Source organism: Corvus hawaiiensis, chromosome 31, assembly GCF_020740725.1.
Source record: "Corvus hawaiiensis isolate bCorHaw1 chromosome 31, bCorHaw1.pri.cur, whole genome shotgun sequence".
NCBI classification, from domain to species: Eukaryota; Metazoa; Chordata; class Aves; order Passeriformes; family Corvidae; genus Corvus; species Corvus hawaiiensis.
Window position 1 is genome coordinate 2,988,938 of NC_063243.1, and position 19,279 is coordinate 3,008,216.

The window sequence follows — 19,279 nt, forward strand, 5'->3', positions numbered from 1 at the left end:
CTTTCCCTGCTAAGGTGTCATTCTTCCTTCTGTAAGCTCCACAACTGGCTGGTTGATGTGAGCTGTCTAGGAGATGGGGAAAACGAGACGCTTTCAAATTGGGGGAATTATCCTGGTAAATTACTGCAGTTTTTCAGCAACAGAATTTCAAGGTGCAGCTGGGCCTTTCAGCCATTGCATCGATTTTCAAATGCCACCCGCAGCATGCGAAGTGTGAAGAGCCCAGTGTGAAGCTCCTCAAAGACACTGCAGCACTTGTCCACCAGCAGACAGGACGTGTCTGTGCTGAGTCACCAGAAAAGCAAGCTAAGCCCGGAGCCGTTATTGCACGGGCAAGCAGAGTTGGTTTCCAGAGGAGCTGCATGCACTCGTTTCCCTCTCCCACTCAGTACTTTCTCTCCTCTTTCGAGCTGGCTCCTGGCTTTAACTGGAGCTTTTGACAGAGAAGGGAATGACTGCATCTCATTTTCATTGGGATGTGGCCGTCCAAATGTCTGCAAGGAATCTTACAGGGAGCACGGAGCCTGGGCAAACATCTGTGAGGCTGCAGCTTTTGACTGTTTGAAACAGGCCTTCTTTGGGCTCGGCACCTGCAGGCCACCGCACAGCGGTAGCCGGAAGGCTGCTGCCAGAGCTGCAACACAACAAAAGCGTGGCAGCCCAAGAATCCGCGCGCAGCTCTTCTGCACGTTGTCCAACGTTAAGGTGCCAAAGAAAGAGCAAGCAGGAAGAGAGGAGCTTTGTGTCAGGAGACAAGCCAACATCTCCCTGTCAGAAAGGGAGGTCAGGCTCCAAACTGAGTCAGAGCAAAGGTCAGCATGCACCTACGTGCTCAAGAAGCAACTGCGCACTGCAATACTCCTGGAAACTGATTTCCTTGGCTTCTTTTGTCCCCTAAATGTCATCAAAGCAGTTAGGGCTTTCAGAAGCAACAAAGATGCCAGCAGGAACAAGCACACTTGCTTTTAGTCAAAGCCTTGGGGAGGAAAAGTCACGTTTGCTTGGATTTCTTGGGGCCCTGCTGGATCGGTGCATTTTCGGAGTTACCCCGGGATGCCTTGAGCACTGGCTTATGGACGGTAAGGATTTTTTCTCCTGCTTTACGACTGAGGAGATCTTCCCAGGCTTTTCTTTTGCGTCAGCTGTACAGAAGATTTTGGTTGCTGGGCGTAACTATGCCAACAGACCCAGAGCGGCTGCTATTGTGACGTCAAGGGAGCCGGGCCGCATCACAGTGCTGTCGATGCAACGTTGTCCCGGTGCGCGCGAGGCCTCGTTGTCCAGAGCAGCTCTTTGGCTTGCTCGCTGCAGGAGGACCCTCGTGACTGAGGCGTTCTCAGCAGACGGCCTGCACCCCGAGAGGAGCCTTGGTTTTTCCCCCGGGTGGCATTCAGTGTGCAAACCCGCACAGCACTGCTAGAATGATCGGGCAAGTCTGTGCCGCGGTTTGCACGGTTTTTTCTGTGGCGTATTCCGGCTACTTCCTGACCCACCTGACTCGTAAGTAAAGGTTTATCCTGGGGGTAGCCATCACACGGCGTTTGCTTCACTTTGCTCTTTATGCTTGTTTGTAGTGATGAAGCTGACTTGGGAGCAAAAGTGCCATTAAGATGCCGCTCCTTTGCTAAAGCTCCTGCCAACAGCATCAGCTAAAAAGGGGGTGTCTGCACTCGCTGGCGGGTGCAGAGTATTTGCAACGTAACCTGCAGGGGCCGCGTTCCCTCCACGGGAGAGCGCGTGGCGTTGGACACTGTCATTTCCTCAGCTTGCTGCTTCAGCCGAGACAACCTGCAAATTGCAGGCTGGCAGGGAGTCTCACAAGTACTTCTAAAACTTGGCCAGGAGTGAGGGAAAGCACTTTTTTGCTCCAAATCCTGCCATTAGAGGCCTTGGCTCTCTGCTGTGACCCTTTGCGGTGCGCCAAGAGAGCGATTCCCTGGGCGATGAAGTGCAAGCTCCTAACCGGTTAGGCTTTGCTCCTGAACCCAGGAGCTGTTCCTGGGCTGCTTTAGAAGAGAACCGCCACAGCTATGGGGCCCTTTGTGGAAGCTTTCCCGGGGTATCATTTGCAGCAAGTTGATGGGAATTAGTGTATGCAATTTATTTTTAAAAAATAAAAAACAAATAAAACAACAGCAACAACAACAACAACAACAACAGCAACAACAACAACAACAACAACGAAAAAATGAAAAAATGAAAAGAAAGGTTGCAGGAAAGAGAAGAGGAAAAAGCTGCTTGAGCTGTTGGGCAGAACAGAAGCTCTGACTTAAAGGACACTTGGCATTTCTGTGATGGTGTTTCTATTTCTTCAGTGACAAAAGTAGAGAGAGCCTAGTATCGTGTCCTTGTTGTTCTCTTGCTTGCTGTGGGAAAAATCTTGTGTTGCTCCTGGAGGGATGCTGGGAAAGGAAAATGCTCTCTGTTGGGACTGACTTGTCCTGTGGGACTCCCCAGCCACAGGCACTTTTCTAATGGCATCTGGTTCCTTTTCCCTTGCTCGCTGCAGGTCACCTCACACGCGGATGGAGACACGCCCGTCCTTTGGTGAGTGGCAAAGGAACCTCTGACCTTGCTGGCATGTAAGAATTGTGCAGCAAGCTGTGAGCTTGGCCTGTTGCGGTAGAGTGTAGAGTGCCAGCCTGAGAGGCGGAAAGAAAGCCCAAGTCGGTGCTGGCATCAGCAGCAGCAAAGGGAGCACTGGCTCTTTCCTAATTTTCCATTGAAGAGCCTTTCAAGAGATGAAAGGCAAGTGTGGCAGGCCAAAGGTGTCTTGCTGATTCTAGCCAGGGTGGAAGATCAAATGCACAGCAAGACGGAGCACCACCTAATTTGCCCATCTTAAGAGGGTGAATTTCACGACTCAGAATCCCACTTTGATCAAAGTTTCTGATTTCCCCTTAGTCTGGGTGAAAAGAAACCAGCTTCCGGAGCTGACAAGAAAGCAGCTCCTGAAGGACTGGCTGCTCCCTGTCCCTCTCACTGCTGTCTGTCTGCAGGGCTCACCAGCAGGGTCAGCACCTCCTCTGGCTCCCTCTCTTGCTGAGGAAGAGGCTGAAGAGGAGCCAAATGACAAGAAGCCTCCATCTGTTGTCCATCCACAGCCTGAACGTGCAGAGCCAGTAAGTGGCACCTGTGCTTGGCACTGCCTTTGGTGCAGGGCCGAGCTTCAAGTTTCTGACGAGCCAGCCCTTGCCGCTCGTGCCTGAAGATGCTGGGGGCTGTATGCCTGCCATGACGTAGTGCTGCTTCAGCCAGGCCAGGGACCCCTGGCAAATGGCTTCTGAACTTTCACATTTGAGCGCCATTTTGCCGGGACGCTGAGAGGGCCTGAGAAAGTCTCTTGGGATCAGATGAGAGGCAGCATTGTGCCTTTAAATTGTTGCCAGCGTAGAAGCGAGCCCCTTGGTGCACGGTGTCCCTGCAGGCTCCCCGTGGTCAGCGGCCAGAGACGGTCCAAAGACGCAGTTGACAGCCTTGCAGGATACTTAGGAGACACTGGCCCCTGGGAGGGACCAATTAGCTTCAGGCACAACGTAGACCAGACTGGCCTTCTGGTCAGACACGACCATGCCCACTCGAGGGTGACTTCATTGCCCAGGGGAGCACAGCAGGAGGAAAGCAACGGGGCTCTGGGGCCCTGCTCCCACCTCTTTCTGTATCTTTGCAACCTCGTCAATACCTTGTTGCAGTCGTCTTGCAGAAAATCGATAAAATGTAGCATGAGCCTGGCCATGTGCTGCTGTAGCACAGCAGCCTTCGGGGTTTGCCCGTTGCCTTTGAGAAGGGCACATGCAAAACCCCCCCAGCCAAAGAGGCCTGGCGGTGGCCGACAGCCTTCCTTTGGCCGTGTGCTCTGTGGGGTATCTGTGCCAACCACCTTTCTGACGGGCAATCCTTTCTTGTCCCAGCTCTCTCTTGACGCGCGCTCTGCCGTTCAACGTGCCGCTGCGCCGGCGCGGTCTGCAGCAGCCAGCACTCCCCCACATGCCAGCACTTCGTCCAGCAGCCCAGCCCAGCAGCTGGAGATGAGAGAGGAGCAGAGCCTGAGGAGACTGAGTACGTCTGGTGTATTTCCGGTCTGCCAGAGCGGCGTGTTTTCTGTGCGTCTCTGTATTGGCTGCGCCAGAAGTTCCTCCTCGCTTTAGTGTCACAGAGGCATTTAGGCCTCCCTCCAAGAGCCGGTTGCTGTGCTTTGAGGCAGCAAGAGAGCGCTCGGCGTGTTCCCGCTGCCTCTGAGGGCAGCTGGCACTGGCTTGGCTTTGCCTGGGCTGCCCTCTGTGCCAAAGACAAAAGCAGAGATTGTTTCTGTTGAGCAGAAGGCTGGCACCTAGCGGGTGACTGGGCCCCAGGGAGCTCTCGGGCCCCAGCTATTCTCCGCTGCTGCCATTTCTACGACTGTTCTCACTCCTCCTCTCACTGGTGCACGTTGTTCTCCTAAGTGGCCCTGCCGGTGGCGGCAGGTGCCAGTGCAGAGGCTGCGGAGGCCCTTCCTTAGCTCTGAGGGCCCAGTTCCCAAAGGCCCATCGTTCTGGGTTATCACATGAGCTGCTGTGCTTGAAAGCCGTGAAGTCCTTCTTGGAAAGGCCAGCTGCTGAAAGGTGGAGAAGATGGCCCTCCCGCTCGCTGTTCTCAGCGGCTGGAAGCCAAGTGACTGCAAAGGGCACAGAGCTCCCGACAGTGGGGCTGCATCTTGGATCGTCTGGGGAGCGGCATCTCCCTTTCAAAGTGAGCACCTTGCACTGCTTTTGTCTTTCAGGGAGCATTGTGAGTCTGGGCGAGCCGAGGAGGAAATACTCGGCGTTTGAAGAACTCGGACGAGGGTAAGTCTGACGCCTGCTCCTTACGCAAAACCGTGGGCCCAGTCTCTGGCCGGTGTAGCGTCAAGCGTGACATCAGGCAAGCTGCGAACACGGTCAGACTCTGGCTTTACCTTCCTGCCACCTCTCAGGACTGCTCAGTCACAGCAGTCAGAAGGCATCATCAAAGACAACCTGGTGCTGGCAAGGTCTGCCTTGCTTGCAGCAAGGAGCAGGGCCTGGAAGATGTCCCGCCCCTGCCGCAGTATGCCGGCCTACCAGAGCACCTTGTCACCCGAGAGCTGGCAGATAACACTTCTCCAAGGCAGAGTTTTCCAAGTTCTTCTTCTCCAGTTTTTCCAAAGGGTCCCCCTTAGGCTGGGAACGGAACCGATCGGGCGTGTGCCTTGGAGATTTGTAGCAGCCCTTGGTGTTCACATTGGGCCTCCGTTTTCTCCCGGACACCCTGCATGGCAGAGGGCTGCTGGGCTGTTGTGCTAATGGCGGGGGAGGCGCCGCAGCTGGGCGTTTTCCAAATGCTCCAGGCAGCCTGGGGAGATCTCCTGCCTAGGCTGGCTTTCACCGCCAGGGACTAAAGGGCTTTCTTTTTCTGCTGCTGTTTTCTTTCTAGGGGTTTTGGAGCTGTTTATAAAGCCCTCGACGCCAGCACAGGACAACAGGTAAAGTGTCAATGCCCCCAGCAGATTTTGCAGCTCTGGAGCGCTTTCGCCGCGGCTGCGAGCCTTGGCTGGAGCTTTGGGTGGCCGCTCCATCTCTGCGGCAGAGGCTGCTCCTCTGAAGCACGGACTAGGCTCAGCAGCCTGCAGACGGCATTTGGGACGGGCTTTGGTCCTTCTCCTAAGCTCTGCCCTCTGGCACAGCTGGGCTGCGTCATTGCACAAGCACTCGCTGCGTGTTCCTGGGCATCTCGTGCGACGAGCGCCTTCTCAAGTCAACGGTCTCTCAATGTCCTTTTAGGTGGCCATCAAGAAAATGGCGCTTCAAGAGGAGATGTCCGAGGAGCTGGCTGTCAATGAAATCGTGGTCATGAGGGACAGTAGGAACCCCAATATTGTTACCTACTTAGACAGGTGGGGCTATTCTCATGTCAACGTTCCTTTAGGATACTGCAAGCCCAAAGTGGCAAACCCCTTTGGTTGCTGGCAGAAAATGGAGCTGTTTAGGATTTCTCTCCTCCAGTGCAGGGGAGGAGGTTGCACTTGGTCTGCAATAATCTCTTCTGGCATATGCAGCTTGGAGAGCACTTCCAAAAAGCTGGGTCAGCCCCTCGGGTGACTGGGCTGTGCCCAGGTCCTCTCTCTCCATGCCGGGCTTTTCTTCTTTCAGCTACCTGGTCGACGGGGAGCTCTGGCTGGCGATGGAGTTCATGGATGGCGGCACGTTGTATGATGTACTCGGGGCAGTGTACCTCGAGGAAGGACAGATAGGCGCTGTCTGTCGGGAAGTGAGGGATGCCACTTGTGCTTCCCCTGGCCTGCACAGGATGGCCCTTGTCAACTGGTGGTTAAGAACAGCAGAGATTTCTTGCTCACGGCCTTGCTTTGCTGTTGCTGTCACGACACGGAGAAGAAAGAGCACCTGAAGCCAACTGCCTGCCAGTGTCCCCGCACTTCCTAGGCTCCGTTCTCGCACTCTTACGTACTGCCGTTGTGCTCCGGCGCTCGTGCTCGCTGCCTCACTGGCTCGCTCGCTGTGTCGCACTTGTTTCCTCTTGCCAGCTTTGCCTGGAGCCTGTCTGTGTATCCTGCATTCCTTGCCGCTCCAAGCCTGCACGCTGGTGGCAGAATTTCAAGCTAAGGGCAAAGGAGATGCCCTCAGCTTCAAAGGACAGCAGTGCAGCCCAGATGGCGTTGGATTCTGGAACTGGTCTAACGTGCTGCTTCCTCCTCTGCTGCCACAAGGCTACCAAGAAAATCTTTGCCATGACGCCCCCCAGCCAAAGGGCACGTGCTACGTACCGAAGGGAGGAGGGGCTTTTGGAAGCTCAGATGTGCCTTTGCTTGGAAAGATGGAACACTCGTCTAAGAGTGTTGAAGCAGCAAGCTCTTCCTCTTGACAGCACTAGGATGCTGCGCCCTGGCTCACTAGTCCCTGAGAAAGCTGCCACTCTCGTCGAGCCCGTTCCTTTCTTGCAGGATGCAATCAGGTCCTGAACCTTCACCTTTCCCTTTCTCCTCTCTCGCTCAGTGCCTGCAAGGACTGCATTTCCTTCATTCCCGCCGAGTCATCCACAGAGACGTCAAAAGCTGCAACATTCTTGTGAGCATGGACGGATCTGTGAAATTGGGTGGGTATCCTTGGTGCGGCGCAGCGTTGCCGGGATGCGCTCTGGGGCTGCTCTGGGGTAACTGCCAGTTCTCCAGAAGGGCTGCTTGGCCAGCGCGTGAAACGTGAGGGCATTTTTGAAGTGGCCGGTGCCTTATCTCCCTGGCTGCAGCCCCGCGGAAGCAGAGCACTGCTGCTTTTCCGGCTAGATTCACCGTGGCCTTGTCAGGCTTTGAGCGGGCAACCCTTTGGCTGGGTTTGCCAGTTGTAGCTGGCTTTGACAGGGTTTGTTTTTCTCCGCAGCTGACTTTGGCCTCTGTGCTCAGCTCACCCCTGAGCGCGACAAGTGCAGCTCCAGCGTCGGCACTCCCAGCTGGATGGCGCCGGAAGTCGTGAGAGGAGAAGCCTACGGCCCCAAAGTGGACATCTGGTCACTGGGGATCGTGGGGCTGGAAATGGTGGAAGGGGAAGCTCCTTACCAGAGGGAACCCCGTCTCAGGGTAAGGTGCAGCTTAAAAGTGCGGCTCTGTGTGGAGAGAGCTGTTGTGGCTAGGAAAGGAGCAGGTAGAATGTCCTCTTCCCTTTTTTGTAGGTTTTAGAACTGATAGAAAGGAACGGGGCCCCAAAACTGCAAAACCCCAGGCAGCACTCGGCTCTCCTGCGCGACTTTCTCCGCTGCTGCCTGCAGACAGATGAGGACAGGCGCTGGTCTGCCCAGGAACTCCTGAAGGTAAGAAAAAGCAAAGCGGCAAAAAGCCCTGCGAGCTGTGGACGCCTGCGTGAAGGGCCAAAGAGGACTGGGGCCCACGTGGGCCTGGGCGAGACAGGTCCGGGACCGGAAGGCGGAGGGGCAGATGGTGCCCTCGGTCCTCTTTGTGCGTCTTCCTGGTAGCAGAGGAACCCTGCTTGAGCCTGTTGGACGCGATCTTGGGAAGTAATGGTTCTTTTTGGTTTTGTTTTTCCTTTGGGCAGCATCCTTTTGTGACCTCAGGCGATCCTGCCTCCAGCCTGGCTGCTCTGATCATCTCAGCCAAGCAAGTGCAGGAAGACTGGAGAGGAGACGCTTGCGCCTGAGGAGGCCTTGCTGCCCCGCCAGCTCAGAGGAGTGAGCCTTGCTAATGGATTCTCCCACTCCTGGCCTAAACTTAGCTGACCATATAAAAGTAGAATTATTAAGGAAAATATTTTAATAATGTAATCCAGTTCGCTAGTCTAATTTTCCCGTTGTCTTCTGCACCACCTGTGTCAGTTGAAGACAGAGAAACCACTTAACATAAAATAATCCAGCAAGTATTCGCCCCTCAGTGAGTGGAGATTCTAGAGGAGGGATGCTCATACAGACTATTTCAGCAGTCGGTCTGTGGGTAGGCACTCAGGGCTTCCCCCGATGTCGACGCACTGGCTACTGCTCCGGCCCACTCCTGCAGAGTGTCAGTCACAGCCTCCCGGCCTTCTCCTCCAGCTGAGATGTGCAAATCTCTGAGGCTTCAGAGACCTTGACTCAAGGGTGAGGGGTTCACCTGTGTTCAGCTTACTTGACGGCTGTTTCTGTCGTCAGTGACACTTGGAATGGGCCACGCCATTTCACAACCACTGGCGCTTCTTTCTACCCCTTAACTAGGACTCAATCTCCCTGTTGGATGTTACAAGCAGCAAAGTCCAAAGGCGGGGCTTGTGCCAGCTGAGCTTCCTGTTGAAGGGGTTTCACAAGAAGCAGTATCCTGGCCACAGATGGTTTTTAATATGCATCACTTGCCTCTACCCCCCACTAGGTTGAGAATTATCAGGGTAATTCATAACAACAACTGAAAGGGAGATAACTGAATCTCTCTTCTGGGTCAGGCCCTCATTCTCGCCAAAGCCAATGTCCAAAGCCCTACCCATGGCATCTTGGTTTCTATTACCAGCTTCAAAAGCTGTTTATTTCTCTATTCATTGTTTTCTACCGAGCCGAGCTCTGGGGGTGCCAGGGCCTATGGAGGTTCCATTGTGTTCCTAAAGAAGCCATAAGTCCTTGAAGGATCTTTCCTGCAAAATGAGTTCCCCTAGCTGAGTCTATTGCTTCTACAATGCTGTATCTTGGAATGATTTGTTTCAAAGATGCCTTAATAACTGATCCTGTCATTGCTGAAGCAGTTGGAAATGCCTCTGGCCACCTTGCTAGCTGACATACCATTAGCAGAAGATATGAAGCCTTCCCACTTGGGGCATCTCAGGAAAATCCACCTGGCATCTTTGGAAGGGACATGCAGCCCAAGGCCTTCCTCCCCTGGCAAGTTACTTTGTAACTTGGCTGTTTGCTTTAGCACAGATCAAGCAACCTTCAACAGCTCGTTTTGCCAGTCTAAAAAGACCCCCAGCAACATACAGCATGAGGAAGGCTTCTGCCAATCCTCAGGAAGTGCAAGGACTCTCTTCACAGAGTTCTTTTAATACTGGTAGGGCCAAAGCTTCTGGTATCTCTTGTTTGCCATCCCTTGTAAACCAATTCTTGTCTTTTTTCTCTGCCACACGGCTTTTAACTGTATCTCGAACTCCTCTGGTAGAAAAGACAGCTTCCCGGGCAGTGATGGAGTTGCTGGGAGCAAAGGGGGCATCTTGGAGACTTCTGGCAGAAGTGTTGCTTTCTGAGTTTCTTCATCCACCAAAAAGGAGACAGAGGAGTCCTGTAACATTCTTCAACTACAGGGAGAGGCCATGGGGCTTTTGCCATGGAGTCTCTCAACTGATTGCGGGATGCAGCCCCCTTTTTATGCTAAGTTCATGGCAACAGCACCCTCTGAGGTACTCGGGAATTACAGACTTCCTGAACTGCCTACTCTATGCCCCCCTCTAATATGCACCCCCCTCTTGGTATGGATAAGGAAGAAAACGGAACTATTCCTAATGCTATTAAGTCTTTGTTGCCTTGCTCTAGGTTCAGGAATTTAATACAGCCTTGATTAATCAACAGTCTCTATTGATTAGTAACAGTTTCTAGAACTAATACTTTCTTCTGTTACTTCCCTCCCTGTAAATTCCCAGCCTTGTCTAAGGACGGATTCACACGGTCTCTTTGTAAAGACACATCTATGTTACTCCTTTCACTCCCACACCTTCTTGGAGGTGGGACGGCTCCCCCCGGCACAGCACCTGGCACAAAACCCCCCTATGCGCACACGCACACCTGCACTTACCCTGCACTCCGCTGCACACACACACACACACCTCCCGCACACTAACACCCCCCTCCACATCCCCACCATGCTACTTGCAGTGGCCCCGCCCCTGCCATCCCGGCCGGCTGGCAGCACCCACTCCTCACATGCTTCCCCATGCCTTGCGTTTCCTTGCTGCCCCCTCTGTAGCCTTCTGTCAACCTGCCTTTTCTCCCCTGCCTTGCATTGACTTGCTCACCCATCCCCCACCTGACTTCCTTTCACATTCATCTAGGTCTGGCCTCACCTTTCCTTTTCCTTCTAGGACCCTCATTGCCTTGCCTCGCCTCGCCTCGCAAAGCCACCACTTGCCTTGCCCTGCCCTTGAAGCCCTCCCTTGCCTTGCATGACCTTGCTCACCCCTCCCCCACCTGGAATTCAAGACCCCTTTTCAATGACATTTCATGGCCTTGCCCTGCCCTTTCTGCTCCTCCTAGGAATCTCAAAGCTCTCAAGCATCTCCGGTGTTTCAGGATCACATGAGAGGAAGACCAGGAGAGGACGCATGTTGCCACACTCATCTCTATGGGCAGCCTTTGTCTGGGAGCAATCCTTGCATGTCTTGAATCTTGGAAGGGCAATTCACATTTTGCCCTTGAGCTCGGGGACCAGAATGAGAGTTCTTTTGCATACAAAGGAAAGCAGGTAGCTCAAGTCTTTTAGGTGCAGAGGAGAGATGACCCACGCGGGATCAAGGCCACACAGAGCACTTGGTCCTGGCCACTTTTGTGTACCAGCAGTCCTTGAATGTACTTCTCACCTGCCTTGCCTTGCCTTGCCTTGCCTTGGCAACACAACAGTTTCATTGCCTTGCCCTGCTAGCCCTTTGTAGCCCTCTGGAGCCTTGCATTGCTTTGCATGGCCATGCCCTGCCCTTGACCTGCCTACTGCTTTCCTCCAGGGCCTTGGCTTGCCGAGCACTTCCTGTTTCTGCCTGGCCTTCCCATCAGTGGACTTTCCTTCCTACGGCCAGCCTTGCCTCTAACTTCTGGGCCTTCTCTTGCCTACCACTGCGTTTGCTTTCCCCTCACTGCTCTGGCCTTGCTTACCTCTCCCTAGACTTGCCCAAAATTGCCTGCACTTGCTTTGCAGCGCCTTGCCTGCATGGAAGGCAAGGGCAAGAGTGGTAGGCAGGGCAAAGCAAAGCCAGCAAGTTGTAGGTAGTGTGAGGCAAGGCAGACGTAGGCAAAGGAAGCAGAGCAAGGGTAGCTTAAGAAGAACTAGACAAGGTACTGAAGGCAAGGCAAGGCCAAGAGACTCAGAGTGCCTTTCCTTACGAAGGCAAGGACATAGTGCCAGTGTTGCTGGGGCAGATGTTAAAGTACCATGGGGAGGAATAGTCCAGCAAGACATTTCTCTTCTGGCCCCTGGGCAGGTAGGGGCAATTGTTGGACATATTCAATACTGGAGGTGGATCAGTGGCTGGATGTGTTGTATTTTGGAGGAGGGGATGCCGTTTCTTTGGAGATGGGCATGTAGTTGCTCTCTTTGGCAAGGAAAGCAGGTTTGGATGTGCACATCAGGTGCTCTTAGGGATTTTAAAGGCTTTTCCCAAGAGGCAGAGCTCTCTCTGGGTTAGAGCTGTTGAGCTGTCCATGGGAATGCAAAGGCCAAGCTCATGAGTCTTTTGTCCTGGTGCCTTTCGTGTGTGAGCAGTCCCTGGTGCCTTTGTCTTTGGATCCTGACTCTGGCAGAGGGAAGGCTTAGGATGGTAGCTAGAGCTGAGAAGGAAAGTGCTGAGAACAGTGTGTGTGCTGCTAGTTTGAGGGGTGCAGTTGAAGTTGTAGGCAGCAAGATCTTCCTCAGCTGGCACTGTTTTGATCTCTGTTTTTGCCAGATGGTTTCAAGTTAGTGGGCAGAATCTGTGAGAGGGAAAAGATTTGTTTGGGCGAAAGAGGTTTGTCTGGCTCTTGGAGTGTGGTGTAAAGAAGAGTCTGCTCTTGGAAGGGGAAGATGAGGGAAATCTTTTGGCCCTGACACCGTTGATTTGAGTGCAGGGACGTTTGCAACTTGCCTCTGCCCTTGGGGTGGTTTTGAGCTGCGCCAGGTGCTTGGCCTTCTTTTGCAAGTCCTCAGCGCCATCGTGTGGTTGTTTCCATGAGCGCTGACAGTGCCGGGGAAAAAGCCAAGCGCTTCGCTGGCGCGGCCCCAGTCGTGTGCGAGCAGTTGGTGGAAGAGCTCCGCTGTGCATCCTGCCTCTTGGAGACATAAAAGAATGTGATTCTGCGTGTAGCAGGGAAGCAAGAGGAATCTTTTCATTGTTGGCTGTGCAGTTTCTAAGCGGCAAAAGTAAAGGCAGTTCCAGCACGGCGTCTTTCTTTCAGAACCTTTTCTGTGCCATCTTGAACATGCTCAACATGGAACTCGCACCCACTGAACTGCATCAAAGGTCCTGGAGATATGCACTTTCCTTCAAGCTCTAGGTACCATCCTACCATCCTACCTAGGTACCTCCACCTCTCGCGGATCCCAAAGCCCTTCCAAACATCCAGCAGCTGCACGCAGAGAACAAGTGCTAGAACAAGGCGTTGGCCTTCCTAGTCCCTCTAAAGTCTGTAAACTAGGCGAAACATTGCAGTGACCAGCACTTTCCTTCGCAACTATCTATAGAGTGTCATCACATTCTCTCAGAGTGGCTAAGTCCACCCTTGCAGTGCAGCGTTTCCAGCCACAGTTGGGACTGAGAGATGGGCCAGGTGAGAAAGCATTTGTTGACTATCCCTCGTCTCTGGAAGACTTGATACTCGCAGCGAAATCACATCCACACACCTTCAGTTTGGCCAAGTTCAAGCAGCTAGAGCTCACAGAGATGGGAGAGTCAGGACAGAAGACGTTCCAAAAGTACCGTGTAGTGACAGCAGCATTAAAACTGTGCACAGCAGTCTACAGCACTGTAGACTGTGGCTTCTCTGACAGATGTGCCATCCCATTGTTGGCTCTCGCAGCTCGGTTGCTAGCTGCTCTCCTGAAGAAAAGAACTAGAAGGAAAAGTCAATGCTGGGCTGCACCTTCCCCTTGCCTCACGTAAAGCCACTTAAACTCCCCACTGCACTCTCTACTTCCCCTCTCCTTGGCATCGACCACTGTGTTTTCTGCATCTCGGAGCCTAAAGGTAAGTGCCAGTGTTTCCAGGGATGGTTGGAAGAGGAATAAGTTGTAGCACAGGTAAGTAGCTGTCGTTGAACTTCCTCCTTCTCAATGCTAACGTGAATTCCGCAGGTAGGCGAGTGCCAGCCACGCTCCTTTCTCAGTTTGTACGCTGCGGACACGAGCCCGGTGTTCGGCCTCTTTAGTAGCCATGTCGCGCTTTCATTCTGCCGGAGTCGAACCGTCGTCTACTTGTCGCACAAAGAGCAGGGTGCCGGCAGCGAAATGCTCCAGCCGACTGCTTCTACGCCTGGGCTATGCACTTTCCCTCTCAGCAACATACAGCAGCACATTCGGTCTAAATGTAAAGGGAAAGATTCTCGGCTACGTCTGGCACAGAGAACAGTTTTAGGTCTACAAGCTTACCCAGAGTTTTACTCCGATGCGTGGAAACCTGTATTTGCACCACATTCCAGTGGCAGTCCTCTTTCCTTTACAGGCTGCACAGCGCCGTCAGATCATGGTGCTCTGTGCATCTGCCTTCTCAGTTCCAAGTACCACCGCGCACGTTAGAGCCTTGCAGGGAGAGAAGACGCGGATAGTCGTCTCGCAGAGAAGAACGTGGCAGGGCAAAAAGGTGTTCTTCCTTTGTCCTCCTCGTCGCCCAGAGTGTGGTGCTGTGTTGAAAGTCCTGGCGAACGAAAAGCTAATCCAGCAAGTGTTTCTCTCCTGACGCATTTCGCCTAGCGAGAGCTCCACGGACAGTTTGGACTCTGTGAAACAGCAAGAAAATGACTGTACGTCGAGCTGAGGAAAATCCGTGCACAGCACACTGTGGCCGCGTGCAGTGTTGGCGCTGAAGAGCTGCAAAGCTCAAAGGCATCGCTGGGCTTCAGTTCTGTCCAGACCGCAGAAGGCGAAGAACGAAGCAGCTGGGCACCAGGTTATGTACTCAGTGGACCGAATTTCAAATGTCCAGCCAAGAGCTGCTTCACAAGCAGAGTCAGCTGAGAATGCTCTGGCTGCTTCACAAAGTAAGGCGCAGCTGTTGCACTCCATCACATTACCTGGCCAGAAGCAGTTTCTTACACCTTCAATGCTGCAGAGTCCATGCAGCTTGAGCACACCCAGAAGGACGCGTCCAGAAAGAAGGCGTTCTTCAAGTACCCTCCTGCTCCAAGTAGCCTTGAAACTGAGCACAACACACTGCGGCTTGGGAGGTTCCTTCTCAAATAGACGTGCCGTCACATTATTCACTCTCTCAGCTCCGTTGCCCACTTGCAGCAGCTGCTACCAAAAAAAAAGGCTCCAGAAGTAAAAGCCACTGCCCGGCTGCACTTCCCCCTTGCGTCACGTAAAGCACCAGAAACTGTCCACTGCACTCTGTATTTCCATTCTCTGCCGCATCTACCACTGTAATCTCTGAATCTCGAAGCATAAACCTCGGCACAATTCTTTCCAGGGAAAGCTGGAAGAGAAATAGGTAGCAGCACAAGTAGCTGCAAGTTGAACTTTCTGTTTTCAACTGCTAATTTGAATCCACAAACAGCGAGTGACAGCCAGGCTTCCTATTGCAGCCCGTGCGATGCACACCCCAGCTCGGTGCTCTGCCTTCATTCTTGTGCTCTTCGTACCATGTGGCGCTTTCATTCTGCTGGAGTCGAACCATTGTCTACTTGTCGCACAGAGAGCACGCCAGAGAAACGCTCCAGAGAAACGCTCCAGGCTGCTGATTCTTCTGAAACACACCTGGGTTATGCATTTTCCCTCGCAGCGCTGCGTAACAATACATTCTCTTTGCGTTGTAGCCTGAATGTAAAGGGAAAGATTCTCGGCTACGTCTGGCACAGAGAACAGGTTTAGCTCAACTGCCTAACCCAGAGCTCGCCCCCGACGTGTGGGAACTTGTATTTGCACCACATTCCAGTGGCAGTCCTCTTTCCTTTACAGGCTGCACAGCGCCGTCAGATCGCGGTGCTCTGTGCATCTGCCTTCTCAGTTCCAAGTACCACCGCGCACATTAGAGCCTTGCGGGGAGCAAAGACGCGGATAGTCGTCTCGCAGAGAAGAACGTGGCAGGGCGAAAAGGTGTTCTTCTTTTGTCCTCCTCGTCGCCCAGAGTGTGGTGCTGTGCTGAAAGCGTGGGCTAGCGAATGGCTAATCCAGCATGTGCTTCCCTCCTGACGCATTTAAAGGCCAACTGTGGGGTATTTTTGGGTTATTTTGGGGGTATTTTTTTTGGTTTTTGGGGGGAGTTTTTTGGGGGTTTTGGGGTTATTTTGGGGTTATTTTGAAGGGGGTTTTTTCGGGGTGTTTTCGGAGTATTTTTGGGGGTTTTGGGGGTTTTTTGGGGGGCTTTTTGGGGTTTTTTTGTCACCAGCCCCTCCCTGAGTGTCCGTCCGCCATTTTGGGCTGGTTTTGCCCATTTTTGGGGTGGTTTTTTGGGTGATTTTTGGGGGGTTTTTCAGGGTTTGGGGTTTTTTTTGGGTGGAGGCGTTGGCGTTTTTTTGGGGGGGGGTTTTGGGGGTGTTTTTGGGCTATTTTGGGGGTTTTTTTAGAGCTTTTGGGGTTTTTTGGTTTTTTTTGGGGCTATTTTGGAGGTGTTATTGGGGGAAGATTTTTGGGGTTTTTAGGGTTTTTTTGGGTTATTTTGGGTTTTTTTTAGGGGGTGTTTTAGGGTATTTTGTGAGTATTTTTGGGGGGGGTTGGGGTTTTTTTGGGGGGTTTTTTGTCACCCGGCCCCTCCCCGAGTGTCCGTCCTCCATTTTGGGCTGGTTTTGCCCATTTTTGGGGTGGTTTTTTGGGTGATTTTTGGGGTATTTTTGGGGGTTTTGGGGATTTTTTGGGGGGGGTTTATTCGGGGTTTTTTTGGGGGGGGTTTGGGTTATTTTGGGGGTATTTTTGCGGGGGATTTGGGGATTTTGGAGGGTATATTTTGGGGTTATTTTTGGGGTTATTTTGGGGTGGTTTTTTGGGTTATTTTGGGGGTATTTTTGGGTGGGTTTTGGGGTTTTTTTGTGGGTTTTTTGGGTTTTTTGGGGAGTTTTGGGGGTATTTTTGGGGTTTCTTTGGGGGTATTTTTGGGTTATTTTTGGGGGTGGTTTTTGGACGGGGTTTTGGAAGTATTTTTGGGGTTGTTTTGGAGTGCTTTTTTGGGTTATTTTGGGGGTATTTTTGATGGTTTTTTGGTGGGTATTTTTGGGGTTTTGGGGGTTTTTTTGGGGGGGGTTGTGATTTTGGGGGTTTTGGGGGTTTTTTTAATCTCCCCGCCCCTCCCCCAGTGTTCATCAGCAGTTCTGGGCTGGTTTTGCCCATTTTGGGGGTTTTTTTTGGGTTTTGGGTTATTTTGGGGGGATTTTTCGGGTCTTTTTTTTACTTCTGTTTTTTTTTTTAATTTTGGGTTATTTTGGGGTATTTTTGGGGTGTTTTGGGGGTATTTTTCAGGGGTTTTGGGAGATTTTTTTGGGATTTATTTGGGGTTTTTTTTTGGGGGGGTTGGGGTTATTTGAGGGGGTTTTTTGGTGTTATTTTGGTGGTATTTATTTGGATTTTTAGTTTTTATTTGGGGAGTTTTGGGGGGGTTTTTTGGGGTACTTTTTGGGGTTTTTTGGGGAATCTTTGGGGTTGTTTTGGGCAGCTTTTTTGGGTTATTTTAGGGATATTTTTTGGGGGGTTTGGGTGGGTAATTTTTAGGGTTTGGGGATTTTTTGTGGTTTTTATTTGGGGGGTTATTTTGGGGTTTTGGGGCGTTCTTAACATGCCATCCCCTCCCCCAGTGTTCATCAGCAGTTCTGGGCTGGTTTGTCCCATTTTTGGGCGTGGCTTAGGTGCAGAGTGGGCGTGGTTTGGTGGGGTGGGCGGGGCTAAAGGGGCCTGTGGGCAGGGCTTAGGCAGGGTGGACGTGGCTTCGGACTCTATGGGCGGGGTTTAATGGGGAATGGTAGTGGCTTAGATACAGAGTGGGCGTGGTTTAGGTGGGGTGGGCGGAGCTTATGGTGGCGTGGGCGTGGCTAACGGGAGGCGTGGGCGTGGCTTGTGGAACTATGGGCGTGGCCTAGGCAGAGAGTGGGCGTGGGTTTGGTTAGGAGTGGGCGGGGCTTAGAGACGCAGGGCGTGTCTTAGGCACAGAGTGGGCGTGGCTTGGGGCAAAATGGCGTTGGCTTAGGCAGGTGTGGGCGGGGCTTAAAGGGTGATGTGGGCGGGGCTTAGGCAGGTGTGGCGGGGCAAATGGACGCCTGGGTGGGGCTTAGATGCAGGGTGGGCGGGCGTAATGGGATGCGTGGGCGTGGCCTGTGACCAAATGGGCGGGGCTTGGGGTGCTGTGGGCATGGCCCAGTCCTGGCCCCGCCCCCGGGGGTGCTTCCTGAGGTCGAGGATTATTTCGGCATCGGCGACAGCAGCTCGGGGCTGCTGCAGACAGGTGAGGTCCCGCCCCCCGCCAGGGATTTGGGGGTTTTGGGGGGGATTTTGGGGTTTTGAGGGGTTTAGGGCTTTTTTGGTTTTTTGGGGGGTTTTTTTAGGGTATTTTTGGGGTTTTTTTTGCCACCCGGCCCCTCCTCGCCCCCTCCCTCAGTGTCCGTCCGCCATTTTGGGTGGGTTTTGCCCATTTTGGGGGGTTTTTGAGGTTTTTTTGAGGGGTTTCTTGGGGGGTTTTTTTGGGTTAGTTTGGGGGTATTTTTTGGGGGTTTCGGGGGGGAATTTTTTGAGGATTTGGGGTTATTTTGGGGTGTTTTATGGGTATTTTTTAAGATTTTTTAAAGGTTTGGGGGGGTTCTTTGGGGGGCTTTTTGGGGTTTTTTTTTCCACCCGCCCCTCCCCGACTGTCCGTCTGCCATTTTTGGCTGGTTTCACCTATTTTTTAAGGTGTTTTTTTGGGTGATTTTTAGGGTATATTTGGGGGTTTTGGGGATTTTATTTTTTCGGGGGGGTTTATTTGGGGTTTTTTTGGAGGGGCGTTTTGGATTATTTTGGGGGTATTTTTGGGGGGGTTATTTTGGGGTTTTTTTGGGGTTATTTTGGGGTGGGTTTTTGGGTAATTTTGGGGGTATTTGGGGATTATTTTGTGGTTTTTTGTGGTTTTTTGGGTTTATTTTGGCGGGGTTGGGGGTATTTTTGGGGGTGTCTTTGGGGGAATTTTAAGGTTTTTTGGGGTTTTTTTTGGGGGGTGTTTTTTGGGGGGGGGTTGGAAGGATTTTTGTATTTTTTTGACAAAGTGGGGACTCATGGAATCAAGGAGACCATTGTGACACAGGTGATGCACATGAAGCCAAGGAGCCATTGTGACCCAGTGGGGCCTCATGGAATCAAGGAGACCATGGTGACACAGGTGATGCACATGAAGGCATTGTGACCCAGGGGGGCCTCCTGGAATCAAGGAGACCACTGCGACACATGTGATGCACATGAAGCCAAGGAGCCATTGTGACACAGCGGGGCTTCTTCCCTTGAGCTCTGCAGCTGGCTGTCCCAGCCCACAGCACCATGTGCCAACTGCTCTCCTCAGGGCTCTGCCTGCACACAGGCCCAGAGAAGTTTTCCTGTTTGTAAGGAAAGAATGGAAAAGCCTGAGCAGCTTTCCTAAACAACAAACCCCACATGCTCAGTCCAGGCTGCCTGGAATGATGTCCCCTTTCTACAAGGGACACTGTGAGCAGGAATGATCTCTGGCAGCAGAATTCTCACAGTCTTTCCACGGAATTCTCTGTCCCTGTCCTTTGCCTGTCTCTCTGTTGCAGATGGAAGCTGCTGCTGCCTTTCTCAGCTTGAAGCCCTCTTTTGATGCAAGCAGATGCTCCCAGGTGTGTTCAGCAGCTGTTACTCAGTGTTGATGCAAAGCTTTTGTGTTCCTCATGGAAGCAAGGAGCCATTGTGACACTGCAGGGCCTCATGGGATCAAGGAGACAATTGAGA

At 52.5% G+C, this 19,279-nt stretch overlaps 1 protein-coding gene across 1 annotated transcript; it reads left to right on the forward strand.

Annotated features, from left to right (window-relative positions):
* Positions 1-63: 63 nt before the first annotated feature.
* On the forward strand, positions 64-8,191 carry LOC125318691 (serine/threonine-protein kinase PAK 3-like). Its single transcript, XM_048289634.1, has 12 exons — positions 64-1,079; positions 2,510-2,547; positions 3,000-3,122; positions 3,912-4,059; positions 4,760-4,823; positions 5,431-5,479; positions 5,778-5,890; positions 6,147-6,264; positions 7,008-7,107; positions 7,389-7,585; positions 7,678-7,815; positions 8,058-8,191. Exons 1-12 carry the CDS (start codon positions 899-901, stop codon positions 8,157-8,159), a joined length of 1,371 nt encoding a protein of 456 aa, XP_048145591.1. The 5' UTR covers positions 64-898; the 3' UTR covers positions 8,160-8,191.
* The last annotated feature ends 11,088 nt before the right edge of the window (positions 8,192-19,279 follow it).

Coding starts and splice junctions, on each gene's coding strand:
- LOC125318691 (XM_048289634.1), top strand. CDS start 899: ATGTCATCAAAGCAGTTAGGGCTTTCAGAAGCAACAAAGATGCCAGCA. Junction 4,060..4,759: donor GCAGAGCCTGAGGAGACTGA/GTACGTCTGGTG, acceptor TTTGTCTTTCAG/GGAGCATTGTGAGTCTGGGC. Junction 7,586..7,677: donor AGAGGGAACCCCGTCTCAGG/GTAAGGTGCAGC, acceptor CCTTTTTTGTAG/GTTTTAGAACTGATAGAAAG.